A 19,234-nucleotide genomic window follows, 5' to 3' on the forward strand; every position below is an offset into this window, starting at 1 on the left:
TGTGTGTGTGTGTGTGTGTGTGTGTGTGTGTGTGTGTGTGTGTGTGTATGTATACACATATACCACAACTTCCTTATCCATTCATCTGTTGATGGACACTTAAGTTACTTCCATATCTTGGCAATTATGAATAATGCCACTATGAACATATGGTGTGTGTATCTTTTGGAATTAGTGTTTTTGTTTTTTTCAGATATAAACCTAGGAGTAGAATTGCTGGGTCATTAAGTCTTATTGATGTATCACTTAAATTCATACAGTACTCCTATGTCTATTTCAACTGGCTTGCTTCAATCCCTAATCATTCTTTACATGGACTATTGCAATAGATGCCAACCTCTGTCTCAGCCTTACATCTCTTCCCCCAGTGCTACAATCTCCAAATTACTTCCAGGAAGAGCTTTCTAAACAAAAATTTGGCATGTCCTCTTCCAGCGTAAAATTGTAAGTAATTTCCTATCCCTTGAGTGTAAAGTCCCAAATCTTTTGCATGACATTTGACATATTTTTTTCTTTTTCTTTTGAATATGATATAGCTGATTTTTATATGAATTCCATGTCCCAATTATATGGAGTTTCTTAAAATTCTCTAAATATGACTTATTTTCTCACAACTTGATGGCCTTTTAAATTCATCTGTTTTCATGTACTCACTGTAATTAATATTTGTATATGGCAAACTCTCTTTTATCTGCAAAGATTGTCAGGGAGAACCTTTAATGTAATTTCTAGCCCAGCATTCCTTAGGAAGCATTGGGTTTTTCTCCACAGGGCTCCTGCAAGTTCATTCCATACCTCTGTTAGAGCGCAGCACAGCACATTCTAATAGCTTATTTTCTTGTCTGTTTTTCTACTAAACCCTGAACTCTTGGAGCTAAGCACCATTTGTCATTGTATTTCTGATACTCTCATTGTGGCTGGCACATAGTAGACAAGCAGTGTTTGTTTTGGAATGAATAGTGAGAAAGAGAATTGCTAATGTAAAGACTGAAAGTTATCTGTATATGACGTCAGCCCAGCTTGTTAAAAAGGAAAATTTCAGAGAGTTGTTTTTGTTTGCAGTTATCCTAGTGATAACACATGACTGATTTTATATTTGTTTTGGTCATTTTATTTTCTTTTTCAGTTAGATACTTGATTTTGCTTTGTGGTTTTGTGTTGTTTTTCTTCTCTGGAATGTATTTAGTAACAGGAGAAGAAGTGGCTTTATCTTAAATAAGAACTTAAGTCACTAATCAGGAAAACACAATTGAAAACACATTTTTAACCAAAATTGTATATTAATTACTTGATATTAAGTGAATGTATATTCTGTTTGACTTAAAGGAGATTATAGAGATAGAGTGAACTCAGGAGACTGTCTTCTATAGCTTATTTCCAGCAAAAGTACAGAGGTGTTGCAATTATCAGGATAGGTTAGGTCATGTTGTAGTAAAATAAAACAATTCACCTCTCCCCAAATTGCAAGATCTCAGAGATTCAACATCACGAAACTTCTCATTTGTTCTACAAACCCCATGCATAACAGAACACCTCCACTCCACACAGTTATTCAGGGATCCAGGATGACAATATGAGCCCATACTGGAGATGCACCTTTGGGAACCTAGGGGCTTTGCCAGAGCAACAAAATAGAAAGGGAATGGAGAATTGTGTGTGTGTGTTTTCTGTAGTCAAAACCTAGAGGTGACACACTTCACTTAGATCACAGTTCAGTGGCCAGAAGTAGTCACATGACCTTGTGTAATGCTGGGGGTTGAACACATAAGGGAGCAAATGCAATTGTTTGTGAGCATTTATTTCTGCCACGTTATTATGGTACCTGTTTCATAGATTCTTATAACAATCCAGTCTTGGAAAAGTTAGTGAAGAGGCAGGGAGAGAAAACAAAGACCTTTCATTTCTGTCTTTCCAGTAAGCAAACTCCTCTTCATTTGAGATTAAAGTTCTAAGTCTCCTCTCTCAATCACTCTTTCTTCCTATCTATCTATCTATCTATCTATCTACCTATAATATCTATCTATCATCTATCTAGACATTGCATGTCTACTGAATTGCATATAGAACATTAAAGGAAATATAAATATAATAATTAAATGAAATAAAAATTCAAAAGTAGGGCTTCCCTGGTGGCGCAGTGGTTGAGAGTCCGCCTGCCGATGCAGAGGACACGGGTTCGTGCCCCGGTCCTGGAGGATCCCACATGCTGCAGAGCGGCTGGGCCCGTGAGCCACGGCCGCTGAGCCTGTGCGTCCGGGGCCTGTGCTCCGCAACGGGAGAGGCCACAACAGTGAGAGGCCCGCGTACCGCAAAAAAAAAAAAAAAAAAAAAAAAAAAAGTAATACATTATCCTACTTTTTTCATCAAGATATTTTTCACTCTAAGAAACAGTATCCAACTGTACCGACTGTTTTTAAACATAAAAGGGAACATATTGGCTGATAGTATTGAAAAGTTCAGGCATTGGCTGCATTGACTTGAGTGTCAGCTATGTCCTGTTGCTCGAATAATGTTGTCAGTACCTGGGCTTTCCTTTTATTTCCCATCTCTAGATCAACTCTGCTCCATTGAGGCTTTCTTTCTAGTAAGGCTCTTTTCACTTAGTGTTCCTTGGCCACCTCTACTCCCTACCTGCTTATTAAAAGTGAGGTTATCACCCCAGACCGATTGGAACCAGAAGGTTGATGATGCCACCAACCTCCCACTTACCTCCCCACCAACCAATCAGAAGAATGTTCACGAGCCTAACACACCCTCTTTGAACGATTACTATAAAACTTCTCACTACTCCCTCCAAGGTGGGACACATAATTTTGAGAGCATTAGCCTGCTGTGGCCCCCTTTGCCTGGCAAAGCAATAAAGTTATTCTTTTCTTCTTCACCTAAAAAAAAAAAAAAATGTGAGGTTATCAGGAGGATTACATTAGCTATTACAGGCAGTGTCTAGAAGGCCATACACTTACTTAACATTTCCTAAGTGTTAGTTATTCTATCTTTGCTGTTTTAGAAAGAGTCCAGAAAGAGAATTTCATTACCGTGGCTCAAATCAAATGCTCCAGGCTTAACTAGTCAGTGTGATTAGTAGATCAAATATTGTGAATGGCCAGACCTGTGTCATTTGTCCAAACTTCGATCAGGAAGGGATGTGTTTGTGGTCAGCTCTATCTGACATTCTTGGACTGACTGTTGGGGAGGGGGACTCCTTGAAGGGGAAAGTGATCCTGGGAAGGCAAAACAAACAAACAAAATGCCTACTCTGCCTGATATGCCCCAAACATTAGCATGTTCATTTGGAGCCGTGCATTTGCATATATAAGGTATGTAAATTCTCATTTTAATTTAAAATATATCTATCAATGTTTCATACCTCATTCAAAATTAACAATTATAATGGAGAAAAATATTCAAAGTGAATATAGGATACTTAATTTTTTAAGTCTTGGAAGAGTAGTTTTCCTTCTGAAATAAAAATAAGTATTTTTATGTCTTTGGTAGTTAATTATTTATTCAAACTGTAACTTTTTTATTTGCATAGATGAATCTATATTGTTTCCCCAAAATACTAACCTTTTAGCAGCAAAATGTATTAAGTATTTCTTCCTGGCAACACTCTTCCCTGCTCCCACTGTTTTTACTTAGATTAAAAATTTCATAAGCCATTGGTTATTGAAAAACATATTTCCAGGTTTTCAATATGATCTCAATGTTTATTTTTATAAAAAGTCATATTAATGGGACTTCTCTGGTGGCGCAGTGGTTGAGAGTCCGCCTGCCGATGCAGGGGACACGGGTTCGTGCCCCGGTCCGGGAAGATCCCGCATGCCGCGGAGCGGCTGGGCCCGTGAGCCATGGCCGCTGAGCCTGCGCGTCCGGAGCCAGTGCTCCGCGACGGGAGAGGTCACAGCAGTGAGAGGCCCGTGTACAGCAAAAAAAAAAAAAAAAAAAAGTCTTATTAATGGATTATTATTAAGTGCTTTACTATCATGGGAAAGAGTAGATTATTTGACTAGGTGTTTTTAAGTATTAGATTTGTAATTTCATCAGGAATTGGATACAGTTTGGTTCAAATTTAATTAACTTAGATTTGGGGCATGTGTATGTTTGTTAAGGCAATCTACTATGTTATTACCTTATGATCAATTATCTTTAAAAATTAATACTATAAACATCACACCTGATTGCAGTTTTCTAAAATCCTAAACATATACATGTGCATTTAAATTACTATACTTATCTACAGTAATTATGTTTACAATCATTTTATTCATACTCTCTCAGATCTACAGTGATCTTAAAATATATCTGGAAAATGTTTGAGGTATGTGTCTTTTCATAATGTAATCACTGTTATAATATTTTTGCTCCAAAAACGTTCATCTTAAATTAAAATTTAATTCATTTTATAGTATAAAACCCCAAACAATTTCTTATACTGGCAGCCATTATCAGAGGTGATTTCCTTGGATTCTAAGTGAGTTCTTGATTTCAAGTGGAATTTTTGTAACTTATTTTAAAGCATTTGTGATTTCTGTTTAACAGCTGTTTTCATCATTTCCATATGAACTGTTATTTATACCTTAATGTTAAGCTTCTGGGAATTCTTTTCCTTACTGTACTATCTCACAACAATATTCTAATATTTAAAGTCTTTCCTCCAGCCCTCTCACCACCACAGTCTTTTCATTTCCATTACAGTAAACTTTTCACTATTTTTATTACCAAAAAATCACTCTGTATGCCAATATTCTGATATTCTTATTTCTCAGAAAGACATTTCTCCATTGGCCAAGACTTAAGGTTTATGGGGGTAAATAAACTCTTCCCCTACATTCTCAAACTGGTCGTTTTTACTAGAAGAAGATCCAGTTAATTTTATCTTTCTAAGATACTGAAGAATAGCAGTAATAAATTTTCATTTATGAAATGGAACAGTCCTGAACCATGACCTATCTGAGAGTTTCCATCTCTCATTTCTATGCTCTGTGATAGTGTGCTTGGTGCCAGAGGAGAACTTTCAAAATATTTCTGTCATGTGAAAGCTGCAATATAGTTCTCACAGATAGAACTCTCCTAGTATCAGATTTATACAACAAAACAAGAATAGCATTGTGTACTCAACAGACACCTGATCATTTCTGTAAGATGGTACATACAGATTTGGAATCAAGCCTTCAGATTTTGTGTTTATACTTGGGATCATAAGAGTTCATAAAGATGGCCATAGTTATGCAGAACAACAACAAATCTTTAAATAGCATTTTTAAAATCTAAAATGTATAGTGGATTTTTCTATCTGTTCATAGAATAGCTACAGTAAACCTACAGAAAGTGTAAATATACCCAGGCTCAGGGTTGAAGATACATATATGAATCAAGAAGCCAAGCCCCAAAACCATTTCTGTGCAAACCAAGCAAGTACCATAACTTCATGATTTAACATTAATAAAGTGAGCATTTTTCCCCCAGTTCCAACACTACTTAACCTGGAGTTGAAAAGAAGTTAAAAAGAAATCCAAAACCTCTCCTGAGTTGATTTAGACTTTTCCCCCTTATGACACTGTAACCAGAAAATAGTGTAGGATTTTGTGGAAAGATGAAGGGAATGTATCAGGGATTGAAGGGTACTCTAAAGCTGCTTTTAACTAAGTCTGTGGGGTAATCTGAAAACTAGATCCTCCAGCCTAGTGTCAGGTATATGTTAAACCCCAGTTTTAATTTACAGCCCGTAATTTAGTTTCCTTGGCAGTGATTCGTAAATCCCCATTTCATCCCACGACTGCTGCATGATAATGATGCTTTCTCCGGAGCAGCTTCTATGACTACTAAGCCTGCTTTTCAAGCCATGATGGCTTCCACTTAGAGAATTCCACCCAATGCCAGTCTTAACAAATGCATAGCCTTATTGAAAATGTGCCAGTGCCTAGCTTGCTATGCAGGTCCATGGTCATTAAAATTTTATCATATAAACCCCGCTGTCTGCACAGAAGAGGAATTGAAAATGTTGGCAAGGGATGATCACATATTTTATCAGAATCTCCTAAAAGAGAAAACCAGCATGTTTAGAGCAGGAAGGAACCAAAATAACATCGCCTTTAATTTAAATATAACAAAATGTCCAAACCTCTGAAATTGACATTTATCTACTACTGTTCATTTTCACATTTCCCTTGAATGTCTCAGTTTCCCAAAGTTTCATGACAGTCTGATGCAGTTGCAATGATATGATTCTCATATGTTTCTCTTGGAAAACTTGTATTAATCAAAGGATGCCCCTGAGACCTAAAGGCAGCATGCTATTGATTACAGTGTTGACTTATCAAAAGGCTGAGAGATTAGTGGGTTTACAGCTTTATGTAGGAATAGAGATTTGAATGGCTGGAAACTTGATTTGGGGAATTGTACTTTAGCTTATAAATACAGATAAAACATGAAACAGTGGGGCAAAACCAATCTCACAGTACCTACAACATTTTTGTGAAAGGCACACGCATTCCCCTACAAAATATTCCTCCTTACAGTTGTGTCTGAATACATTTTGTTTATTATGAGATGTGGCATTTCATGTTTTTCCTTTTTAGATTTAGAACAGACAGTGACTCTCCTAAAATGCTCCTGTGCTGTTCCAATTTCCGACAACAGCATGACTAATCACTTTGAAAAGAGAAAATCTATCAGAGCTTTGAAAATATATAAGAGTTGTTCTTTTTTGTCATATTTTAACATTTTATTGTTTGGAACAGTTTTAATGATTTATGTCTATAAGTTTTCAAGGTTAAAATCAGAGTGTGGTCAGATAATTTTAAGCAGATGAGAAAATCAACCAAGAACAAATGTTGGATTATGTGCTAAATTTCTAAATATTTGTATTATTTTATGCACAGATAGGACAACAGTTCTCATCCTGGCTGTAAGTAGTGCTGTGGAAGTAGTGATATGTTTGCTCTGATATATTTTTTCTTCTTCAGTTTTTTGAGATTGTTGTGAAGACAAATTTGGTGGGGAGATTTCTTGATTCCAAGCAAAGTTAATTAATTCATGTTCAAATTTACCTTAGGTGCCTTCTCATAATTACCATCCATTTTTTTCCCTAACAAATCAAAAATTAATATATAATTTAATTTTCATAATATAATTTTAACATATAGTTTAAATCATATAATTATATCTTGCATATTTATGTATTTGAAGCAGTCTTCGTTTTTATTGAAGTCCAATTTCTGAGTTTAGTTTTAAAAGGTTCAAAAGTTAAGAGAAGCATAATGTTGTAATGAACAGCTGCAGGTGTTCGCTTAAGAAATTAGAAACTGTGTATTAACTCTATGAACATAATTCAGCCATTATGGGAATTCTGAGTAAATACAATAGAAGAATTGAAGTGGGGATTATATCTATTAATGTACAATGTATATATATATATATATATATATATATATATATATATATATATATATACAAGTAAATGTTATGTCTAGCACATCCATATAAGAATAAACCTTGATAGGACATTTTGGAAAGAGACACATGCCCTCTACGTGACTTGCACAATTTGGACTGTACATACCTGCCTGCCACTGTATCCTGTGGCATACCTCTGGTGTGAAATCTAATTGTGAAACAACTGAGCAAATGTTTCAGCTTTGAACTTCAAAAATGTCATGAAGAAATTAAAAATTATTTGATAATCACTGAACCTGCATTTTCCTCTCTTTAAGCATTATGTAATAACAAGGTATGCATGTACAGATACATGAATATACATATATGCATATGTGTATATGTGCACACACAACAAACAGAGCACAATATTTCAAGACCACTATATTCATTATGTAATCATGCAATTCTTTTCTGTAGGAATGAAATATTATTCTAGGATTGACTAAGATAGTAAAACAAATAGACTAAACTTTCAGCAGTGAGATATCTCTGAACTTATGTGCATTAAATTATACTTTGAATAGTTTAAATTGTTTTGAACAGATAAAATTTTAAGAAATGGAAGAACAATCTAGCATGAAAACTTTAGACCTAAGCAATGTCACAGTATATTTTTCAGAAAAAAAAAAAATGTTTTACTATATTTATTCCTTCAGAGTTGGTTCCACCATGTAGTTTCCTGGGCCCAGGATGGCACAGGTAGAGCACAAATATGTATTTTACAGTGTCCATTGGTTTATGTTTTTGTTTTTCTTTAACAAAACAAGCTGGAAGATCATTAGTAAAATCCCACTTCACCAATAATGAAGATTTTGGTATGAATGTCATAGGCAGGATGAGTGTATTGAAAATGTAATGAACTGGCCTTAGATTATTATATATGTATGCTATTATTCACAGTTCAAATAGTATAAAATGTATGAGTATATTGCTGTCCATTTTATTTATGAAAATTAAAATAAAACACCATCCTTTTCAAGTTTGTAAGTTGTAACAGTGATTTTCTTATAAAATAATTTGAGTCTGAATTTCTTTCTAATCCTTGCTGTCTTCAGTAAATAGATGTCTCATTTATTGTTTTATCAACACTGAATTGAAATGCACATTAAGTGTTCAAAAGATACTGAATGTCTTGCTTCACAGACTGTCTGGGAATGATTTCCAGTATAAGAAGACTCAATCAAATATTCCTTAAGCAATAAAGACATTTAATAATTTCATATCACAGATATCAGAGAGGTAGGCAGTTCCAGGGACCAGTGACTCAGTGATGTGAATATAGCATTTGTGAAGGGTAGAATTTTCAAAATTCTCTTGTCCTCCTTTAAAGATCATAAGACACCTGTCACAGCACTGATTATCATGGCTTCACACCCTTGTTCCAGGCAGAAAGACATTCTTTAAATCAACATACCTTCATAGCACACCGTTCCAACATCTGTCTTCCCAGAGATTGGATAACAGCAATTTTTCCTATTAATGTTCCATTTTTTTTCCTTCAGTCCTTTGTGTCTCATCTGTGACAGATGAACTCAGCCCCTCTGTATCTTTGAAAAAACACTGCCTGAACATTGGGTTAGTTCCTTTTATCCCCCTTCATTATTACCTTTTCATTGCTTACCTGGTGCTATCATATATATGAACATTAACTTTTCGTTGCAGTCACCCACAACTCTAACATGGAAAATATATCATTATCCTGCTTCAAAATCCAGTAAAAAGATAGATGTACTATTTTATAATAAATAATCACAACAGAAAGAAAGAGAGAAATTCTAATTCTCATTGGTATGAAGGTGACTATTATAGCCTCCTTACTTGTACATTTATGTTGAAGGAATGGCAAAAAAAAAAATGTGGACCAAAAGTCAGGGTAGTGTGCCCAGCTTGTATTCCAAGGGTTTCCTCAGACCTATGTAATTTTTTTTTTTAACAATTTAGAAGGAAACTTAACAAACAGACTAAAAACATGAGTCAATGCTAGAATTCAGGGACTCAGATTTTGCAAACTATAAAAAACATTCTGATAGGTCTACAACTAATAACTGATTCTTACTGCTTCAAAACATTGCTTCAAAACAGATTGCTGTACTTAGGAGGCAAGCTCTTCAAATTGTTACTCAGCAACTTGCCTGGAACAGCATCAATCCTCATATATGTATTAAAAACTATCTTCTTAAATTTTGTGCCCTTTATACAATATAGCTAATGGTACTCATGCTTTCACAGTTTACTTTTAACTCAAACTAAAAAAAATAGCACAGAAATTTGTCCAAATAGTCTTATAATGAGTCTCATTCAAACTGTGTCAATAACATGTAATAACATTCTGGTTTTAGGTATAAACCTTAGGACAAAGGAGACCATTTTCTTTTTTAATATCAACAGAATTTTTGCATAAATACAAACAATGTTATACTTCTCTAAATTGAAAATATTTACTTCTTAAATTTTTCTTATTAAAGCTGACATTTTAATTTAAAAAAAAAACATTTAGCAATTGCCTTCACATCTACAGTTTATGATTGCTGGCTTTTCTAACAACTTCCACTGGAAGCCCAATGGCTAATTGCAAAATTCTTGCCAGTACAAGTGCACCTGTGCTCTCTGTAGAATTGTTCCTCTTATTAAAACTTTTGTGAACATTTGTTTTGAAATTATTTTTTCCTCTATTTTTCATTGGCAAATTTCTACAAAATCATATGAAGTCTTAGTAAGACCAGAAGGGCTCTGTCTCTTTGAAAAGAGTAGTTTCCAAAGGTAGCTTCTCTTAACTCTGTAATAATAAATCAAAAACAATACAAATATTGTTAATTCTCCATAAAGTACCCTAGCATGGCAAATATTTCAGACATAAATAATGGAAAAGAGATCTATAAATACTCAAACAATGAAAAATGCAATACCTTATAAAATTATATTTTAAACATAGAATAACAAGGTATTTTGGAGGGTACATGTGTTACTTGAATTGGATTTTACAGGTAAGAAAAGAGTTAAAAGTTCTGGAAGAAATTGTTATTGTAAGCTGCAGAAAATATGGATAATTTTTAACTTCATTATATATACATATATTTTAATTTTTTGAAATAACTTGTTTTTTATCTGTTTGCTCATTACAAAAAATATGGATGTTTCCAGCTTTAGATTACACTGTGTTTTCATTATTGGTTCTTTTCTTAACACCTGCTTTCAAAGTAGGTTATGGCTGAACAAAAAAACATAAATAAAGAGGCAATATTACAGCTCTCTCAAAGCTTTATAAATCGTTCGATTTTTTCACTCATTTATGCTTTGAATACAAAGTCAGTGTGAAGCAGTAATTCTTTTTCTTTATTTTACTCTCAAAATGTCAACTTTGAAAACATAACATGTAATTTTAGGGCTAGTTAGTCTAAGTTTCCTGTATCAATCAGTGTTACTAGTAGTTTGAATAGATTACTGTGAGTGACTTGTTTAAATACTAAATAAATAAACTTACTTTAGGAGTTGTGGATGTATTAGATTTTCTTATATCTGCTACTTTTGATTGTGTTGTAAAAAAATTGGAATTTTTCTTCCTAAGTCGTCAGACAACACCCTTAATTAGCAATGGGAGAAGAGTGGAGGTAAACTTTAACATATGGAGGGAGAGACCCTCAACCTGCAGGGTACAGGCTCTAAGGAGGTATGAAGAACAAACTAATCTTTTCATAAAGAGTATTTCAGGCAGAAGGCACCTGGATTCTGGCAGAAGTATACTCAATCTCAGTTGAAATTACCTACTCTGTGAAAGAGTGCTGGGTCTTAGAGGCTCTTCTAAGCAGTCTGAATTACGGGAACAATTTACTGTCTTCCACTTTGCTTATTTGTGCTCATGGAAGATGTTTTTTTGCTATTGGTCTAAAGCTATAGGTCCAATGCAGGGTACACCTGGGACATTCTTCTTCTACTCATGCAAGACAACATGCAGTCTTTTTCTGTAATGGGCTCACTAAGCCAGCAAGAAAAGTGGCTGGCTCAAAAATTGTGAAGTTGTCAGTGTCCCAAGGCCTCTGTTCATTTTTTTTTTTTTTTTCTTTTTTGGTACGCGGGTCTCTCACTGTTGTGGTCTCTCCCGTTGCGGAGCACAGACTCCGGGCGCGCAGGCTCAGCGGTCATGGCTCACGGGCCCAGCCGCTCCGCGGCATGTGGGATCTTTCCGGATGGGGGCACGAACCCGTGTTCCCTGCATCGGCAGGCGGACTCTCAACCACTGCGCCACCAGGGAAGCCCCCTCTGTTCATTTTTACAATGATTTTGACAGGAAGATAAAGGGATTCCAAATATTATTTATTAAACTGAGAAAGTTACCTGGAAAGAATGAAAAAATAATTATAGAAAACCAAACTGAAATCTTTGAGTTTGGGAGTTGAAAAATGGAGAGTAATGAGAGGTTGCACTAGGTGAGTAGTATTATTTATGTTTAAATGTTCTCGCCAGAATTGCAATGTGTTTTTCTGGTTGGAAAAAAACAATGAATAAGCATGGTTCCGTAATGCATATTGATCATTCAAAAGCACATTGCAAACTAAAAGGCAAAACAACGTAGTCAAGGCTCTTAAAACACAGGTGGGGAATTATGCCAGTAAAGGAAACTGCTTTGTAGGGAACGTAGGGATATATTAGCTTTTGAATGAAGAGGTTAACCACTGAAGCACTTTTTAGAAGGGGTGGAAAGATAGCAGATATTGAAAAAGGTAGATAATTCTTTATGGTTGAGGACAGGCCTCCACGAGAGTCTACATAGGATATTTTCAAGAATTACATAATTAGAAGGTGTGAAAACTTACAAAAGACAGTATTAACATTGTTTTTAAGAAGCCATTATATTTTTCTCATGATTCTAACTTTGCACAGCTTTTTACATATAAATTTCATCTCAGGACAAATTGGAGGAAGATATATTCTCCTCTCTTTCTGCTCTCCTTTCCTGATAAGAAAAAATTCCAACAGTTTTTAAAGTATTTTATCAAAATTATAATTTCATCTGTCTTGCCTTGATATTATGAGTTCCATGACAGCAGATCACTTTTTCATTCATTTTTGCATAATCAGTGTTTAAGTCAAAATATTTATTGAATAAATCAAGAAATTGATAAAAAATATATTAACAGACTTGTTTAAAATTACAGAATTCATATAAGCTATTTTTAGAAGGTAATTTTATTTCAGACCAACATAATTTTGCCAGAATTATCTTTCTGATTAATTCAACTCTAATAGTCAAACTTTAAGTTAAGAAAGAATAAAACTCTTCGAAGATGTCAAAATTTGTCTAGCCCTTATTTAAATTTATAGGTAATCCATCAAAATTAAGGTGTCATTTATTCTAAGGTGTCAGTGTGTGTGTACTGTAAATAGGTATTAAAATGACATATTTTTCAATGTAGAGAAGTAACAGGTATTATTAAAATATATAGAAGAAAAACATATTAAGAATGAAAGTACAAGAAAGGAAAGTTTAAAATTTGTAGTCTCATAAGTCTTAGGTTAACTAACTTTAATAGTTAAACATCTTTATCTTTTTTCTCTAAGTTTCTCACTTTAAAAATGAATTCATTCTATGTATAGAATGAATATGTTTTGCTTATTGAAATGCAATCAGCTAGCACATTAATCCTTAGCAGTGCTCGGAAGTACTGGGAGAGGATTGAGGGACTGGTTGGGGGAGGGGAGAAAAATTGATATTATCTGGGAGTGGAAATGAAAACAAAACAAAAAAAGAACACATGTAATTGAAGGAAAGATGGGAGTGGGTATCAAGAACAAATTCACCTGCTTCATCATTTTGCTTCAGGTACACATTCTATGAATAATCTACAGAAATGAAAATGAAGTTCTTCTACCTGTGGCAACATGGAAGAATCTTATAAATATGATATTGAATGAAAGAAGCCAGTTACAAAAAAAAATGTACAATTCCATTTCTATAGAGATTTTTAAAAAGACAAAGGTAACTTATGGTGTTAGAAGTCAGGAAAGTGGTTAGGGACGGTGTTATAACTGGGAGAGGGGACAAGGGAGGTTTTTTTTTAATGCTGATAGTATACTATTTCTTGATCTAGCTCATAGGATGACAAACATTTTCTGTAAAAAGCCAGATAGTAAATATTTCAGGCTTTGCAGGTGAAATAATCTGTCTCAACTACTCAGTTCTGTTCTAGTGCAAAGGCAACTATAGATAATATGTAAATAAATAGGTATTGCTGTGTAAAAAAAAAAAAAAAGAATTCATTCTATGTATATAGTGTTTTTCTTACTTTAAAATACATAATAACTGTTTATCATAAAATGTTTGTTACTTTTTTAAAATTTTTCCACAATTCATTTACTGAATTGGAGAGGTGATTTAACAACAGATTACGAGATAAGGCTGGGAGAGAAGAGTTCTTGCTTTCTCTCCCAGGAGACAGTTGTGTCATGGATGCTTTTAAACTTTCCAAAATAGCCATCTGCGGTTGGGCAAGCTGGGTCTGAAGCTGGAGATTGGCATACATACATTCTAGGAGTCCTAGGTATTCCTTGGGCTTGTGGTCAATTCCCGAGGGCAGCTTTGTTGTCGGGATTTTCAGGAAAGTAGCTGGAGGGGAACTTTCTTGAAGATTAATAACGCTGCGGGAGGGTTTGTCTTGACAAAGAGGCACAGCATTACCTTCCTCTTTGTCTCTTCTATTAGTAGGATGACTAGAACGCCGCTACAGCTGAACACCAACAGGTGTGATGCCTACAGTGTTAATTGAAAGCCTCAATCCCAGCACCTTGTAGCTGATACACATGCACAGTCATTTGTTACTTTTTTAAAAGAACATAGCACAAAAGATAAAACAGGCACAAAATCAGCTACACAGTGGTAACACTAATGCTATATAGTATAATACTATAGTATTACATAGTATTATATAATATTATAGCATTATATTATATTATAGTATTATATATAAATATATGTAGTAAAAGCACATATACATATTCTTTAACCTATCTTTTAGAAACATTCAAAATGGATTTATTGAGGTAAGACTGACAGGGAATAAGATGTGCATGTTTAAAATGTAACTTGTGGGCCTTCCCTGGTGGCGCAGTGGTTGAGTCCGCCTGCCGATGCAGGGGACACAGGTTCATGCCCCTGTCCGGGAAGATCCCACATGCCGCGGAGCGGCTGGGCCCGTGAGCCATGGCCGCTGAGCCTGCGCATCTGGAGCCTGTGCTCCGCAACGGGGGAGGCCACAACAGTGAGAGGCCCACATACTGCAAAAAAAAAAAAAAAAAAAAAAAAGTAAAATGGTCAGTTTTGAAATGTGGGTATACCTGCGAAACCATTACCACAATCAAAATAGTGGACATCTCAAACATCAACAAAAGTTCCCTCAAGCCTTTGTAACCACTCCTTCCCACCTTCCCCTAGTAATATTCAGTCTACTGTTTCAAAAATGGGATTGCTTTTAACTTAGCACATAGTGGAATGCAACAAGTGGAAATTAAGTAGATCAATATTAATTTCATGCTCCGACGTGATTTTTTTCCAAAGAGAATATTTTAATTTTTGATGCCAATGGCAAGATCATAATTATGTACTTTTGAATGTGCTCCTGCGGTCTGGAGAGAAAAATGAAACAAAGGGGCTTCTCTCAATAGAAATAGAGATTTTTGAATACTTAATGAAGAGTAAGGAAACATTTATATTAGATTTTCTTGGTCATCTCATGAATTATATTTGAAATGACTTAGTTTTCATTTTTCATTACATTTGTCCAGTGTTCTAGTAGTGTCCTATAACAGATGGCTTGGCTTTTCACAGAAGAGTTAAGATAAAACATGCTAAACAATTTTCACATGTCCATTTAGAAGAGAAAGTTAGAATACAGTACCATAGTAAACAATAACTTCTTCCCTAGCATGTGTACACACAAACATACTCACACAGACACGTGTTTATTACATATTTTACTGATATAAAGAATGAATAGCTCACAATTTACAATAACATATTTCATGCTAAATTTCACATAACCAAATGATTCTTACAGAATATTTTCATTTAACTGGCAAATGAGTATACTTCTGACATGAATCTTCTGATATTTTCATTTATGTTAATAGTCAAAACAGAAGTAAAAGAGAAGTAAGACATATTTCAGAACTTCATTCATTCATCAACAATGTAAGCACTTATTTGTTTAATCAGGTAGTAGTTTTCAAATGTTGGAAGAGCATTTCATCATCTTATTCTACTATGTGCAAGTAATGGCTACAGATATGACACAGTTTAAGTTTATTCTGTATTAATATTTTCTCCATCACTCTCAAGTTTAGATAATCAACAAATCACTAAATCAAGCCCTGTGTATTTGGTAATTTCTATGGTGTGAGTCCTTCAAGCTACCAACATGATATCACAGAGCATGGAGTTGAAAAGGGATGCACATACGGTGCATTACATACTATCTGTACCATACACTTACAATAGATGGAACAACTTCGAGATCATTGACAAGAGTAAAAGTTGGTAAAGCAATGATTTTAATATAATTTACTAAATCATAAGTTCTTATATATTAATTTTTAACAATGACTGTGTTTAGTAACTGGATCACAAAATTCCTGAAAATTTAACAGGTTTTAACAGCTCCAGTGCACTGTTGCCCATAGAGTGTGGCACTCCTAAACATGGAAATTATGACCAATGGCCATTGAGTACGGTGGGAGTTAGCTTATTCTAACAGAAACTTTTGCTCTTTAATAGTTAATCATCTGGTTTTGGTCAATCTTTGCTAAAGTTTTCACCAGACTATTAAAGTTCTATATCATTTGATCTAAAAGGCTCAATGTTTTCCCATCATCCATTTACATTAAAATACACTGATTTGAAGGTAAAATACAAATTTCTCATTTGGTTGGCTTCCTGATAAAGAATTTAGAGTAGTACATGGACTGACAGTTGCATGAAGGTTTTGTTTTTCTGAAGGGCCAAGAAAACAATTTTGGCAACAAGAGCTACTGTTATCCCTATCACTTCTCTTCCTCCTTATCTTCCTCTCGCTTTTTTTTTTTTTTCCTTTTTCTCCTCCAGATAGAAAACCTCATAAAATGGGATATCCTTAAAATATAGTCTGGTCTGTTATTGATATAATTTATTTTCTTTGTTTATATTCTTTGAGTCTGTATAAAGAATATAGTCTTTGCCTAAAAATTTCACTTAAGTATGCATTTGTTCCAGTCCAGCCTGTTTTTCTTTTAAGTGTTTCCCAACTGCCTTTTTCTTAAGCTACTTTCTTTTTCTGTTGGTTGCTTGTAGCCATGACAACAACCTGTGCTTAGCCATTGTGGATCTTTCTCCATCCAGGAGCTTTGGAAAGCCTGGCAAAATGCCAGGGATGTGTGTTGATTCAGATCTTTGAGAGGGTCCATTTAGTTGTCCAGTTTTTGATCCAAATTGAGAGTTCTTTGGTCTGTTTGCTTCACTTCAGGTAAACTATCTTTCATTTACTTGTTTCAAATTCTTGACTTGGCTGTTAGGTGTCACTTGAAGTAACTGTTAGAATCAAAAGATTCACTTCAAATATGTCTTTATTTTATGTTCTTTCTCATTTCCTGGAAGTTGATTATGTTGGCATATAGAAGATGCAGTTTACTCTAGAATTTCTGGCGTGCCTTTGAAGTTTTGAAATTGTGTTACAAAGGATGCTAATGTGATTGCTTTTTTATGGGTAATGGAAGGCAAATGGCAGTTGGTGGAGAAGAGAAAAAGGAGTGTGGGAGGGGAGTACCAATTTGGAACAGGTGTTGATCATTTTTGCCCAGATTAAGTAGTACAACTATAAACAAACTGTCTTCTAAAATAAAGCCTCAAAGTTAAAAAGGCTAAAAGAAAGGCTTTCCATGAGAGCTCGCCCAATCCCCTTCCTAAAACAGAAATGTTCACTGTAAAACAGAAGTTGCAAATTCGTTAAGAGTGGTTGGTTGGAAATAAGAGCCGAAAGAGAAAACTGCATTGCAGTGATTGGCTTGATTTGGCGAATAAATTGCTATTTTCAGATTCAATTTGTATCAATAGGCAAACTCTGTACACCTGCAGACCCTGTCACAGTATCAGGGCACTGAAGCAGCTGATCTTAAATAATCCGTTTCCCTTTCAACAATAATTGCACCCCCATTCCTGAAGCCTCAACCTAGGAGGGGAGCCTTTGATGTCTGATTGGCAAGCAATACTCTTTTCTATCACTAATGGAAAGAACACCACGGTTTGTAAATTTAAAAAATATCTCCGAAAAGTCAGCCTCCTTGTTTTTTGGCTTTTTTTGGGGTTTTTTTTTGCGGTACGCGGGCCTCTCACTGTTGTGGCCTCTTCTGTTGCGGAGCACAGGCTCCGGGCGCGCAGGCTCAGCGGCCATGGCTCACGGGCCCAGCCGCTCCGCGTCATGCGGGATCTTCCCGGACCGGGGCAGGAACCCGTGTCCCTTGCATCGGCAGGCAGATTCTCAACCACTGCGCCACCAGGGAAGCCCCGGCCTCCTTGTTTTTAAAAGAGCTGAGGGTGTTGAATTGTTGGAAAGATTCATCTTTATTAAATGTGACTGAACACTGGAAGAGTAAGATACTGTTTCCTGCAAGAAAGTAAAGAAACCACATTTTGGTTATTTACAATGTTCAGTGTAGCAGGTTGAGTTAAACAGGTGTTCACAGAAGTCATGCATATTTCCTGGCTGAGGAGAGAAGTAGCAAAGTTATTTTACATGCTTTTCACCATGGAGCAGGAGGGTTTGGGGTGGAATACCCTAGTCTTCCTAGGCTCTGACTCAGGTCCCTAATTAGAGACCTCCTTGTCCATCCTAGCACTTGGAGGCTGGAGCATTTTCATGAAATGAAGAAATCTTCCATTTTGAGGCAAATAATAGATACAAATTATCTATTATTATTTTGAGGCAAATAATAGATACAAATTAATTAATTCATAAATACTTTTTCTAACTTTCCAATTGGTGAATATTAACAAAAATCAAGGGATATATTTCATACACGTATACTGAAAGAAAGAGAACAAAAATTTACCTTTGAAAATGACATCATAATTAGTGTTAAAAAGTGCCACCTCCACATCCTTTAGTGCATTCATCGTAGCATGTAAAATTTTTAAACCCAGAGATATAAAAGGAGAAAATATGTGATTTATCTCAATGACACTTCTAGTATCAAAAACTTTTATGGGTACTTGAATAAAATAAAGCTATACTACTTGTCACTAAGTATGCACTCAAGTATTTAATGATTCCTTTTTTCCTGTTACGTTCATTTATTAAATATTTATTGAGTGTCTGGTACTCAGGCACTGTGCTAGGTGAGAGAAATAAAACTCTGAGTGGTTCCTGCAGAAATCCACTTAATCTTCTAAAGAGGGCTTATAGGTAGAGCAAAGTATTCTTCCTTGTATGCTAGTAGTTGTTCAGTACAGCAATATAACTTAAGCAGTTGTCACTTTGCATCTTGAGTTTGAAGCTTGACTAGGTCTGCATTGGGTAACATAAGAATGAATTGCACATTGAATGACAAGAAATGGAAAGGGAGACTGAAACTTAGATAAAGGAATAGGTTTCTTTTATTTCATGTAGGCAAAGGGGAAAGAAAAGATAATAGAAATGCCAAATTATAATGAGCAGATATTTATATAATGAAGACATTCACACTTAATTGTATACTTTGTTTGAATTGTCTAGTTTTACTTCAGTTTTCTTCTACTTTTTTTCACTGTTTTTTTTTTTTTTTTTTTTTTTTTTTTTTT

The 19,234-nt window shown here is 35.0% G+C and overlaps 2 protein-coding genes across 5 annotated transcripts in view; one reads left to right on the forward strand and one right to left on the reverse strand.

The window, feature by feature from the left end:
- LOC113612397 (TSSK6-activating co-chaperone protein-like) overlaps window positions 1–18,571 on the reverse strand; it is a 50,208-nt gene extending 31,637 nt beyond the window's left edge. Inside the window, exons 1-3 of the mRNA XM_027092281.1 lie at window positions 18,508–18,571; window positions 15,921–15,991; window positions 13,791–14,153 (exon numbers count right to left, since the gene is read on the reverse strand). Coding sequence (XP_026948082.1) covers window positions 13,791–14,153; window positions 15,921–15,991; window positions 18,508–18,571 — 498 coding nt within the window. The remainder of the gene's footprint in view (window positions 1–13,790; window positions 14,154–15,920; window positions 15,992–18,507) is intronic.
- The window catches only part of PCDH9 (protocadherin 9), a 986,051-nt gene that overhangs the window by 206,187 nt on the left and 760,630 nt on the right, over window positions 1–19,234 (forward strand). The gene's annotated exons all lie outside the window — the stretch shown is intronic.

This window comes from Aethalodelphis obliquidens, unplaced genomic scaffold (assembly GCF_003676395.1).
Source record: "Aethalodelphis obliquidens isolate GAN/ISIS:26980383/991018 unplaced genomic scaffold, ASM367639v1 scaffold76, whole genome shotgun sequence".
NCBI lineage: Eukaryota > Metazoa > Chordata > Mammalia > Artiodactyla > Delphinidae > Aethalodelphis > Aethalodelphis obliquidens.